The 13,163-nt window shown below is 43.4% G+C and overlaps 2 protein-coding genes across 11 annotated transcripts; both read left to right on the forward strand.

Moving 5' to 3' along the window:
* The first annotated feature begins 7,964 nt into the window (after positions 1-7,964).
* LOC123179974 (xylanase inhibitor protein 1-like) lies at positions 7,965-8,870 on the forward strand. Its single transcript, XM_044591916.1, has one exon. It carries the CDS (start codon positions 7,980-7,982, stop codon positions 8,868-8,870), a length of 891 nt encoding a protein of 296 aa, XP_044447851.1. The 5' UTR covers positions 7,965-7,979.
* A 1,981-nt stretch (positions 8,871-10,851) lies between these two features.
* LOC123179984 (uncharacterized) lies at positions 10,852-12,830 on the forward strand. Of its 10 annotated transcripts, none has more exons than XR_006490659.1 (4): positions 10,852-11,002; positions 11,076-11,747; positions 12,210-12,269; positions 12,413-12,825. XR_006490659.1 is itself a non-coding variant. In XM_044591927.1 (4 exons), exons 1-4 carry the CDS (start codon positions 10,898-10,900, stop codon positions 12,603-12,605), a joined length of 471 nt encoding a protein of 156 aa, XP_044447862.1. In that variant the 5' UTR covers positions 10,852-10,897; the 3' UTR covers positions 12,606-12,830. The 10 variants fall into 10 exon arrangements, 4 of the variants coding, with proteins under 4 accessions (XP_044447862.1, XP_044447871.1, XP_044447877.1 ...); XR_006490663.1 differs by having other exon boundaries at positions 10,852-11,123; positions 11,632-11,747; positions 12,413-12,823; XR_006490647.1 differs by having other exon boundaries at positions 10,852-11,487; positions 11,623-11,747; positions 12,413-12,822.
* The last annotated feature ends 333 nt before the right edge of the window (positions 12,831-13,163 follow it).

A 13,163-nucleotide genomic window follows, 5' to 3' on the forward strand; every position in this document is an offset into this window, starting at 1 on the left:
GGAAAGCTTGTGAAAAACCGCATCTTCCATATATCTACTATTTTTTCAAATTTTATATGATTTAAAAGTAATTTGAAAAACGGTGAAATTCTGGACGAAATGTTTTTTCACTGTTTTTTGCAAACGGTTTGCTGGATTGACGCAAATGATACGGCGTTGGAAAGCTATGGAAAATGCGCAACTTTTGCGTATAGAAAGTTTTTTCTAATTCTTTACGGTTTAAATACGAATTCAAATACGGTTAAAATTGGTTTTGAACGCGGTTTTTTTTAAAGTTTGTCGAAATGGGGCAAATAATATACCGTTGGATAGCTATCGAAAATGCAAAGCTTAGTCATGTTGAACGTTTTCTCTACTTCAAAACCGTTTTAAAGTAATTTTGAATAAGGTGAAACCCATTGTGTTGTTTTTTCATGTCTAAAAAACAGAGTATTCGTATTGATCTATGTCTATGTTTGTACTAAGGTATTTTTCACAGAGTAGTTTTGAATGGTTCCGAAAAAAGAATACTTTGAACGGATGTCTTTATGATTTTGTACTTGCTCCCATCTTTTAAGAGTAATTTTGAAATACGGTGAGACTCATCGTGCTGTTTTTAAGAGTAATTGTGAACTTGCGGTGTTTTTGTAATGCCAATATTGAGGAGAGCAAGGCGAGGACAACGATAGAACAAAGCTGAGTGTGGTGATCGTGGAAGCACTACAGGGCTGAGCCACAATGGTGGTTGATGGCAAGGCGACACGACACGACATGCGGCGGAGAGGCATGGTGACTGGTGGGCGGCGCACTGACATGACACTTGAGATGCGCCTGCTGGACTGACCTCCTTGTCCTATCTGGACGGATCAGTTGCAGAACTTGGATGTTTTCTTGGACGTCAATGTCACAGAATACCAAAACCTAACCATCTTTTATTTTCCAAACTGATCGTTGTTTTTAATTCGTACTGATCAATATTTTTGATTCAAACCATTTTCTTATTCTTGCATGCACATCAAGCTGTCATGTACTATACCTTCTTTGAAGTAGCAATCGTCTCATCATATATAGAATTTTTTTTCACATAAATAATACATGTACATGAATAACATATACACAACACCGACCGCAAATTTTCATACATAAATGACATATACACCACACCGACTGCACATTTTCTTGCTATTAGAAGCCTCTTCAGATTTAATGGTTTGTACTGGGCATAACAAATTAACCAAAAACCGAATTACGAAGGTCAAAGTTCTTGAATTACAGACCAAAAAACAAGCAAAGAAAGGATAGATAGAGGATTGACAGGGTCTAAGAGAGATCGATTGCAATACTCTTTCACTCCATTCACTTGGTAATAGCATGACTGAATAAGTAGTTCAAAAATGAAGCAGTTTTTTCTTTTAGTATCGTTGGGCATGAGCTCCTTGAGGAAGCTTGCGTGGTGGTCCTGCAATTGTGTCGGAGCCGCCTCCAGGTCAGCCCGCAACAGGGTAACTTCTCTGCACTACAACAAATCAAAAGTAGTAAATGCACACATTTTGGACATACAAGCATAATGGAAATTTGCAGAAATAACATGGTGTATCCAGATACAAAGTACTGATGCTTTGGGAACTTTCTAACAGAGAAAAGAATTGCAGGCGGCTCAAGCGTCAAGAGCAGAAGAGCATGGGCTCACCGGGGAAGGAGGTAGACAAACGACAGTGGTTGGCCCAGCCCCCGGCTCACCGACATGCTTCAGTTTGGGCTGGATTCATCAAAGATGTCAAGCTTATAAGCACTGCAAGAACAACCAAGATTGAGAGAATACACTGAGCACCATGTCTAATTCTCAAGTTAGTGGTTGGTCCAATAATATTACGAGGTCAGTGCTTCCATAGAAGTAACGAGATGCAAGCTTAGTTCTTAGGTTACAAATTTGTAAATACTAGTACTGCTACCAGCATTTACAAATACTGGTGAACTTGAACTACGCACACCTACTCAACTGCTCCATGCCACCATCCCGCTGCTCATCAATACACTTGCCGCCTGCTCGTTGTCGTTGGACGTATCCTGCACACACAATAGCCACCAATTAGCATGCACAAGTTCATGTACAGTAACATTACAAATTTGCAACGAAACATAAAAGGTTATGTACTTTGAAATAATTCATTTTACTTTCCAAATACTTCATTCGTTTCAAAATATGAACTTCTATATTTATTTCCTTAGAACTTATTATGATTTCCCTCCGATCTACAAAAACATGATTGGTTTACTTACCCACAAAATACTTGAAGTATGTCAAATGAAAAAACATCCCCAGGCCTGGAAGTGAGAAAACACATTACACTCATCGAGGTAGATATCATTCTGTGCATACCTTGCCAGAGACCACATAGGATTCCAAGATTCTGGATGGACTTTAGCAAAGTGAAATGAGACCTTTTTCTAACCTGAGAACTACAGAAAATTAGCTTGATTTTTTAACCACAGCAAATAAACTCTTAACTACTTCTGGCAAGTATAATTGAACTGATGTGTCCTTTTTCTAGTTACTGAATTGCTAACCACTCCAAATAAACTCTTAACTAAGGCAAGTTTTTTTTGAACTGACCTTTTCCCATGTTTTTTTGGTGTGTGTCTTTTCCCAAATCTTTTCCGACCCTCTTCTCTGAACTTCTATATTTATTTTTCATGAACTTTTTAAGTTACCCTAGTTGAACTTCTAGTGTTTTCTTTCTTTTACTAATTTTGATTTGTCCAATATCATCTCCGTCTGGTAGTTTCCCATCCATCTCACTATCTTCGAACTTTTGGCAATCTGGAACCTAAACTCTCTGTGAAAACACATGCTCCAGTGTAATCTGAGACGCCAACTCAATCAAAACAATCAGTACTACTCACATCTATTAACAACAGCTTGAGATGCTCATGTATAGGCTAGTGCAAGCTACTAGTACTAGGCATCCAGCTTGGTTGGAACAAACAAGATGAAACAAGTGATTTAACGGAGCAGCACTACATGCATGAATAGGAACATCACTATGTACCTGGAGACCGGCCACAACAGCAAGCGACACATGGACTGAAAGCTCAAGTTGGACTGAAACTTACTCGATAACTGAAACTCCCAGGGTGGGGGTGGGATCCAGGGTGCTGCTGGCAATGAACGGCCTGGGGTGGTGGCATTGAACGGCCTGGAGTACGGCAGAGCCCCACCAGGAGATGGCGATGCAAGAAGGAGGTCGGGAAGCAGTGGTGCCAGTTGTCGGGGTCGTCCAATGCTCATGGCACAACAATACAGGAAGTTGATTCATCACCCATCCACAGTTTTTTCCTTTTTGGAATCCATTGAACTGGAAAAAGCTACAATGTGAGCTGAAAGTATGAAAACAACATAACGTTGACGTCCAGTGCAGGGCGGCTACTTGCTCATGTACTATTTTTTTGTTTCTGTTTTTCAATGAACTTATAGGGTTATACATTTTGAACTTATAGATATTTTTTGTTGAAAGTATGAAAACAACATAACGTTGACGTCCTCAGCCAAAGAACACATCCATTAAAGAAACGCTCCAGTCACCGAACATAGAATAGCACATCCAGTTCAAGATTGACTATTGATGCATGCCTTAATAAGCAAGAGCACCAGTACAACATTAGCATAATAGTAGGTAAAATAATAGTACGGAGTTAGCCATCGATGCAAGCTTTTGACAAAGAAACTCGATAGGCACTGTGATTTTGGATGGGCAATGGCGGCGGCACATCTCTAGCGGCCAGCGGCATGCGTTTGTGAACAGGAGAGGCCTATGAACTTTTCCGCTTTCTCAACTCTGAACTTTTTGTATTCTTGCACTTGATCCTCCCCAATATTATTCTAAACTTTTTTAGTGGCTTTTGTTGGTGAGCCCTTCTGTTTCCCTAAACCTTCACAAGGTTTCTTCTCAGTATAAAGAAAACAAGAAATAAAAGTGTTATGTTCACATATGCATTAGAACAAACACCTAGCAAGCATCATTTTTGCAGACCATGTAAACATGACTTTTGCTTCTTTTTGCAAAAGGAGAAATTTTATGCAAGAGTTCTGAAAAAGTTCTCAAAAATTCTGAAAAAAATACTGAACCAACACACCTATAATATAACAAGATCCAACGGAGGGATTAGAAAAATACAACTGTATGTGTCCTGGACAAAAAGAACAAATAGTTCAGTATATATTTATGTCGCAGTGAGCTGAAATGCTTATTATTTTTGCCGAGGACACATAGATGCATATTTTGATAATCCCTCCGTTGGATCATATTATTACATTAGAGAGATGCTCCCATATTTATTTCATATTTTTTTATAACTTTTAAACCGTTAAAAGTTTAGCGAACCTTAACTAGTTCTGTGGCAAGCTATGGTAGACACAGTATTTTGTGACACATATATATATTCTAAATTGGACGAAAAGTGGCACATAAAGTTTTGAATTTATACAAATTTTGTGACACGGTCTTGATGTCACAATGAGGTTAGATGCCACATGCCACATGAGTCTGACAACTGGACTCACTATGGGGAAAATGGTCAACTGTGGTAACAATAGAACAATAATACATAACCAGGAGTAAACTGTGGAATATAGATGTGCAATGAGGGTACAATGCGGAATTTACCCTCAAATTCAGATTGTTGAGCTCGTATTTTGAGTTGACAAGTCAATTGATGGCCTAGGAGGTGTCAGTTTGTAGAAATTTAGAGCCAAGTCACCGGCTTCTCCTTGCTGACAAACAACTTTTAAAATGGAAGATCGCTAAACTATGAAGGGTGCATACGGGGGGGGGGGGGGGGGGTAAGAGCATTTCCAATGGCTGCCTTATCTTAGGGTTTCATTTTAAGCTTGGAGTAAAATTTAAGGCATCAAAAAGTGTTTTTTTGACATGGCAAAGTGTCGTCTCCAACAGCTGCCCTGTAATAGGGTAGCCGCACGACAGCCGCATGTATATTTTCATTACAATTCATACATATTGTACATATATGAAATATCAAACGCATCTCAAATGAGTCCAAAACAAACTACAAACCACATCATAAGTTGTTCATCAAGCTCAACAACAAAGTTTACCTTACAATACAAAAAAGTTCAGCACACAAATGCAACAAACATAGTGATAAAACTAGTCCCGTTGTCGCCCATGCCATGCCTGCCACTCCTCCACGAAATCCCTTTGAAGATCTTTGTGCGGATCGGCACCTGTCATCGTAGACCTCAAGAAAGCGACGCAGTCGGTCTTGCCTCTGACTCGGCTGTACTGATCATCCCATGAAATCATAGACATTGTACTCAAAATCTTGTCCACGCTCGTTCTCAATGATCATATTGTGCAGGTTGTGGTGATGTACCAAAGAATATCCTTGATCCCAAAACCTAACCGGTCCTCGCACAATAGCAAATTGGATTATGAAATCCCAAAAGCCCTTTCCACATCTTTCCTAGCAGCCGGTTGAGCATTATAAAAGTAAATTATTTCTTACCTTGAGAGTTTTGAAATGGCTTGATGAAAGTAGCACTTCGGATAGATCTCATCCATAAGGTAATACCCAACGTTGTATGTACGACCATTTTTTGGAGGTTCACCAGCGGTAGTTCCCGACTAGCTAACTTTGTGTAAGAGGTGATCAGTGCAACACGTTGAATCACTGCAAGATCTAGGCATCCCAAAACAGACATGCCAAATTTATGTCTCCTGGTCGGCCACGGCCTCAAGAATGATGGTGTCATCCTTGTTGCTTCCTTTGAACTATCCATGCCATGTTACAGGGCAATTCTTCCACTTTCAGTACGTGCAATCTTATTGATTGTTGGTGCATGCAATCTTGTTGACTGTTGTAGTACCTGACCAGTTGATGAGGGTGTCGTAAAAAATCGGCTCATTTAAAACCTTCTGCTGTGTCATGCGAAAAAGCCGCCTCCGATGCGTGCCACCTTGACTACTCTAGAATCGGATCATTGCTGGCCTCACTGTGATAAAAACAAGCTTGTGTATATTGTGGTCCTAAACCTCAGAAGGAGGAAGATTCAGGTTTTTGATTCACTTTTCCACTATATAGTACATAAAGAAGTAAATACGTCATGAGAATTTTAACTTTCATTAAAACACAAGATTTAACATCATACCTAAGTATTAATCATAAGCAACTTCTCATCCCATAAACTTACAGATACGTGGGGTGGAAGCACATTTAAGAGCATCTATGCGAATCAATAGACCACAAAGCAATGCATGGAAAAACATTAACTTGACCCAATGGCCAGTAAAGCTTGTTCCCGTTTCAAAACAAGATGACATGCCAGTCAACAAGATTAGCTTTTCTTTTTGTTTCTATTGTTAATACGTGAAATCTTGCTAACAGAATAAAATATTGCAGTTCTTCTTGTGCACTCTACATGGTGAAGAACATCGAATTATTTACGAGAGAATAATTGGCAATACCATATGACCAAGTACGTAAAGTAGCACCTATGTTTCTGTCAATTTTTTGAAACTATAGAACGATACTAACATATCCTCCCACGAAGGCCTACATCGACAAATTCAGAAGAAAGCTACCTGTTGTGCTTGTAGATTCACCGTAAACAAATTGAAATACAAGAAAAGGTTCAAGATATACCATGCTAGCCTATCGAATGCAGTTGCGGATGAATATGATGAATATGCAAACGGTTAGTCCAGCAGTGGTTGATTCTTACATATGGAGTGTACACTTGGCTATAAAGCGATAGAGTAGGGTGTGGTTGGGTTTTAGTCCCAAAGAAGGTTTCCTAGCAATGTTCTTAGTCCATTGCAGATTACTCAAGTTGTAAAACGTCAATAATATTGGTTGCAATACATTGCTTCAAATAAATTCGGTATGTATGGGATGGGAGCACTAAAAATCTATATTTTCTTTTTACAACCATGTCACAGTTGTTTCAAGATTAGGAAAGTGAAACTCAAATCTAAATTGTAGTAATAGTTTAGTTTCGTCGGTATCTGGACAAGATTCAGACCAATCACACAATGCACGAGCAAACGTAGAAGAAGTCCTTAATGGATTATGATTGGTTTGTTTCTACAATTTTCTGTCGCTAATTGCAAATGTCGTGCCAGATTGAGTAGGACCAGACATGTTTCAACAAAATTTACTCTCACATATACGAGAGAAAATAAGTATAAGCACGAGCATACCTTCGCAACAAAAATTAAAATACTTATGAGTGAACACTCAATCCCAGCTATTCCAGAGTTATGAAGATCAGATCAATTTTGTCTCAAGAAAGAAGGGTTCAAATAATCAAGATCAAGCGTGATGTAAATGTAGCTAGTCATACTATGGCTCAAATGGCACGCACACAACATGAGATTGCGAGCGTCGTTGCCGCTGATTGTAATCACATCACCTAATTAATGGAATCCCGCGAACCAACCTCTGATTGAGATGGTTAGGTGGACAGTGGTATCCCTAACCCACTAGAGTTTAAATCCTGGTGCTCGCATTTATCCTGGATTTATTTTAGAAATTCCGGCGATACGCTTTCAGTGGAAGGAAACATCCCGTCGACTATGAGGCGCCTACGGTGACTTCGTAAAATCTCAAGATGATATGCCGACTCAGTCTCTCGGAGGTGCTCATAGAGATAGGGTGTGCGTGTGTGTGTTCATAGGGATGAGTGTATGCATGTTTATACGAGCGCTTGCGTCTGTATTGTGTTAAAAAAAATGGAATCCTTTTGAGTCAGCTCCCGCGCGCGCGGCACATAGTATAGGATCCAGCCTAAATAATCCAGCTGAGAATTCAACAACTTACTCGTGGCAGTACCGTGTCAACTGTAGCCTTCTTCAATTCCATTCCACGTCTAGCAACTCAATCTCCACAAGGTCAACAATTCACCTATATATATCAGACACAAATCGAGGTAGTTATTCACAGCAGCAGGCAATACAAGCAAGAGAACTCATATCCATCCGCCAATGGCGCTCACACGCCGTCGGCCAGCCTCCCTCCTACTCCTCCTTCTCGCCGCAACCCTCCTCGCGGGGCGCCCGGCCGCGGCCACGGGAAAGACCGGCAACGTCGTGGTGTTCTGGGGCCGGAACAAGGACGAGGGGTCCCTCCGGGAGGCCTGCGACACCGGCACCTACACCATCGCCGTCATCTCCTTCCTGGACGTCTTCGGCCGCGGCAAGTACCACCTCGACCTCTCCGGCCACGACGTCTCCGCCGTCGGCGCCGACATCAAGTACTGCCACTCCAAGAAGTTCCTCGTCTTCCTCTCCATCGGGGGCTTCGGCGGCCACTACTCCCTGCCGACCGCCCAGTCGGCGGCCGACGTGGCCGACTACCTCTGGAACGCCTACATGCTCGGCACCCGCGAGGGCGTCCACCGCCCGTTCGGCGACGCCTACGTGGACGGCATCGACTTCTTCCTCGACGGCGGCGGGCGGCCTGGCCCGGACCCCTACGACGAGCTGGCCAGGCGGCTATGGGACTACAACAAGCCGTACCGCGGCAGGGTGCCGGTGCAGCTGACGGCGACGTCGTCGTGCGGGGACAGGCGCGTGGGGCGGGCGCTCGCCACGGGGCTCTTCACCCGCATCTTCGTCAGGTTCTTCGACTACCCCCAGTGCGCCGCTAACTGGCAGCAGGAGTGGGACAGGTGGACGGCGGAGCAGCCGGGCGCGCAAATCTACTTCGGCCTGCCGGCTTCGGAGAAGACGGTCGGCTACGTCCACCCCCTGGACCTTTACTACGATATCATCCCGGTGGTGCAGAAGGCGGCCAACTACGGCGGCATCATGGTCTGGGATCGCTACGAGGACAAGCGCACCGGCTTCAGCAGCTTCGTCATCAATTGGGCTTGAGCCTCTCTCACTCGCGTCAGCGTTACCGTGTGAATTGCATGTGTTTGCTACTTTGCTTGTCTTTTTTTTTTTCTAGTAGTCAGTTCGTAATGGTGTGTTTGCTATTATCAGTGTGCAGTTGTGCTCGAAATGGTGTGCCATGTGCTTGCAAGAATAACGTGAGACCTGTGTAGTAGGTCTCGATTAATAAGTACGGTTGACACGGCACATGGCACACCATTTAAACCACAAATTTAAACTGCAAAAGCGTCTTACATTAATGTAAAGAGATAAGTAACATATACAGTATACTACTACTAGCTACAGTAGTAATTAATCGAGTAGTACTTATCTATCCAATCACTTTATTTATAACTGTTCCAAATGAATTCGCCGCGGGGCTTTTCAACTGCATCTTCGGGCCAGTTCTTTTGGACGATTCTACCAGAATCGTTCCCCTCCCCAACTTTTCCCAGAATCACCACTTCATATGTTTTTTACAATCCTAACTAATTAGACCCGTCAGGTTCTACGACGCCCCCACTGCGCCTCACACTTGAAGCAGGAGTGGGACAGGTGGACCGCCAGTGGCGGAGCTAGGATTTGAAACCAGGGTGGTCCATTAATTTTTTTTACAACAAACATGACATGTGAATGTTTGTGAGTAATTACCAACACCACATAGGAATAGATCAATATTTACATTCTACGGATCACAATGACATAAATGGACATGAATGATGTGCAAAATTATGTGTATGTTCGTCGCTCATGTACTCTAGTACACATAAGCAAATAGCAAACCCTAAATTGAAAATTGGGGAATGGTCCATTGGCGAGCTTCTGGAGATGGTACCTCAAATCAGGCCGCGCGAGAAACAGCGAGCTTCTGGAGATGGTACCTCAAATCAGGCCGCGCGAGAAACAGCGAGCTACTGGGCGGCTGCCGCCGGCTTGCAGGGCGCCAGGCGGCCGGTGGCAGGAGAGGGTCGGGTCGCAGCCTCGTATGAGGTGCGGCTGGCACCGAGCGACGGGCAGGCGGCAGGCGCGACGAAGAGGAAGTAGTGGAGGAGCCTCCTAAGTCCTGAGCGATTGTGCGTCCGTCGACCGGCGAGGGCGGCGAGGCTGATGGAGACAGGGCGGCCGGCGGCTGGGCGTAAGGGGGTAGAAGATTCAGTTTCGTCTCGCTGTTTCTCGCGCCTGGTGCAGGCTGCGTGGTGCGTGCGTTCTTTCCTGGGTCAGAGATGTTGTTGGGCCTTATTTTTTTCTCTGGCCCATCTATAATTCTACATGGTATATAGGCCGGTTCAAAATTCCAGGGTGGGCCGCGGCCCACCCTGTCCACCCTGTAGCTCCGCCCGGCGCAACCGAGCACGCAGATCTACCTCGACCTGCCGGCTTCGGAGCGGAAGGTTGGCTACGTGCACCCCAAGCAAGAACCTCCATGTTGTTATCCCGGTGGTGCAGAAGGCGGCTAACTACGGCGGGGTCGTGATTTGGGAGCGCTATGAGGACAAGCGGACCGGCGACAGCACCTACACCATCCAATGGGCTTGAGGGTTGAGACTCCTACGTAGTGGTGCAGTATGCAATCACCGTATGAATTTGCTTATCTTGCAGTAATTAGCTAGTAGTAACAGGCAGAGAATACTATCAGTATGCAGTTGTCTGAGTTGTGAATTAAGGACAGTATAACCGTATCTAAAGCGAGTCCTCTCAGCACTGCACGTTTCTGGCCGTCCGTTTACGTGATCTGCACATTTTTGGCCGTCGGATCTCCTGCTAAAACGATCTGTCTCGCATCTGGCAAACCTGGGCTAGCTGTTCTGTGGGCTGCTGCTCCGCAGGCCGAAATGAAGCCCTCTGGTTAACTGGGCCGATTAGGCGATTTGGGAGTTTCCAGCCCACTTAACTAACCAAGCATGTACGGTCCAGAGCGACGGATCGGCCTGCACCTGATACAAAAAGGACCTGATCGGTGACAGAGGGGTGACAGGTTAAAAAAAAAAGGATCTGATCGGTGACAGAGGGGGATCGAGACGCTCGCGATGCGGCCGGTGCGGGCGCTGCGAGGGGATCCAATCGATGCGCGCGCGATCGATCTTCCTTGGGGATCCGCCCGACGCGCGCGAGGGGATCCCATGGCGCACGATGTGGGTGACGCCTCATCTGATGGAAACTGCTCCGCTGACACTCTAAAGATGCAATCACACTTCAGTTTTGGAGCGCGCATTCATGGCGGCTGCCGATCCTTTCCGATGCCGAGGAGTACAGGTACGTGTATATATTCCTCCTTTCCTGTCACTCTTCGCCCACCCTTTCCACTCCAGCTGCACAACATCTTTCAGCAAGCCGGCGACTGATCCCCGCTGAGTGCACGGCCTTCTCAGTCGCGGGGCATGCGGGTGAGGCAGGCCGTGACACTTGGATTTCGTGGGAGAACCGAAGCAGCCCTATGGCTATTCGGTGAAGCCGACGACTGAATCTCATCTGCCAGGTTGAAAGAGGCGATGAATCATCAGTTCTTGGAAGTGTTAACGACAACTGATGTGCGCTGCCGTTCACCTGCATCGTTTAGTGGAGATATACATTGTTATTTTCCTGGCCTGCAGCTGCTTGACTTCATGCGCCTGAATATGTAACTTTCCGTCCTTCTCTGACTATAGCAGCTATGGTTCACGGTTGTATTGCCCACTATCTTTATTTTTCTCTTTCCCCTACAATTCCCTTTCCACTCAGCAATTCTTTTCTGCTAATGTCTTTCTAAACTCAGTTTGTACAGGGGTTTGTCAATCCTGGATCTGGTCAACTATTTGATTCAGACAGATCATGGAGGCTGGTTCTCATATTTTGCTTGGTGAATTCTTCAATGCACAATTTGCCATGGCTGCTGATCAGGTAATTAGTTCACTCGCAGGACTGACACACCTCATCTCTTCATGCAAATATAATCCAACATAGTCTATTTCGTCATGCGCTTCGTCCAAATGCTAACTGAACTTCAACATAAACCAGTTGCTTGTTTTGTTGTCTAAAGTTATTTTAGACTTAGAACATTTTGCTGTTTAGAGGCAGCTTTTCTGTAAAAAGTTGACGTGCTGCTATAATACTAAACATGTCACAAATTGTCAAGAGATAGATCTGATTGAGTTAACAAGTTTATCATGATGTGATATATGCATTGTGATACATTCTGCTATACCGGTTTGATGCTTGATTCGTCAATGTCATTTCATATTCTGAGGAAGTCTCATTCTTTGAGGGAGAACCTGATTGATGGTGAACCTAGGGACTTGGAAGTTTGCTTTGCCCATTGGTTGAGATTTAATGTATGAATAAGACTAACTTATTTTACAACAGCACATGACCACTTCTCAAGAGAAGGCAAACTACCTACATGCAACAATTATAATCTCACTAGTATGGCTGTCTCTTTTATTTAATTTAAATAATTGGCATTACTAGCATATTTACCAATTTGTAAAACAGAATAATCATTTCTTTAATTGTTCATCTTTTTATTAACTGTTAGTATATATGTAATGCTCACTCTGCTTTTGCAGGCCCCTTGAGTCATTCCAGTCCTACAATGTTCAAAAAATATGTGTAAACAAATTGATGGCTAAAGTAGACCTGAAGGTCAAGGAAGCTATCCTTATATATTTAGAATCCCATCTATGCATACATATGTACCGGACCATCTACGATATTCATAATATGTGTCCTAAGACAACAAGCTATACCATGATTATCTAAGCTTGCATTGTGTTGCATGTCCTTTTTTCAAATGGATGTTCTTACGTATTTGCCCCTTGTTATACAAGCTGCACACAGAAAGTATGTATTTATTATTTGATATGTTCACTTAGTATGTGAAATTCATATTTCATATACTTATCTACTGCTAAAAGACAACTACTGCTACAATAGCACAATAATTTTCCGCTCTTCCATGTGGATGATGGCTATCTATGTAACTAAATCTTTACTACTAGTTGTGCATGATTATACTATGTCTGTTCTTCTAATAGCCTAATGTCATTCCCTTTGATACACCACTGCCACCATGGATGGACAACGTCCATTATTTGATGACTATAAAACTAGCAATGGTGTATTAACCTAAAAATCACTTTAATAAACAAAATAGATGGATTAACAACAAATGTATATTCCACTTAAAGTCAATTTAACTTCAAAATAAATGTATCCACACATAAAGTTCAATCTCTAATATTTGCCATCAAAATAGACGGGCGCGGCAACGCGCGCCATCAATAATCTAGTGAAAGAATAAAAGGAGAGAGAGTGATC

This window comes from Triticum aestivum, chromosome 1A (genome assembly GCF_018294505.1).
Source record: "Triticum aestivum cultivar Chinese Spring chromosome 1A, IWGSC CS RefSeq v2.1, whole genome shotgun sequence".
Lineage (NCBI taxonomy): Eukaryota > Viridiplantae > Streptophyta > Magnoliopsida > Poales > Poaceae > Triticum > Triticum aestivum.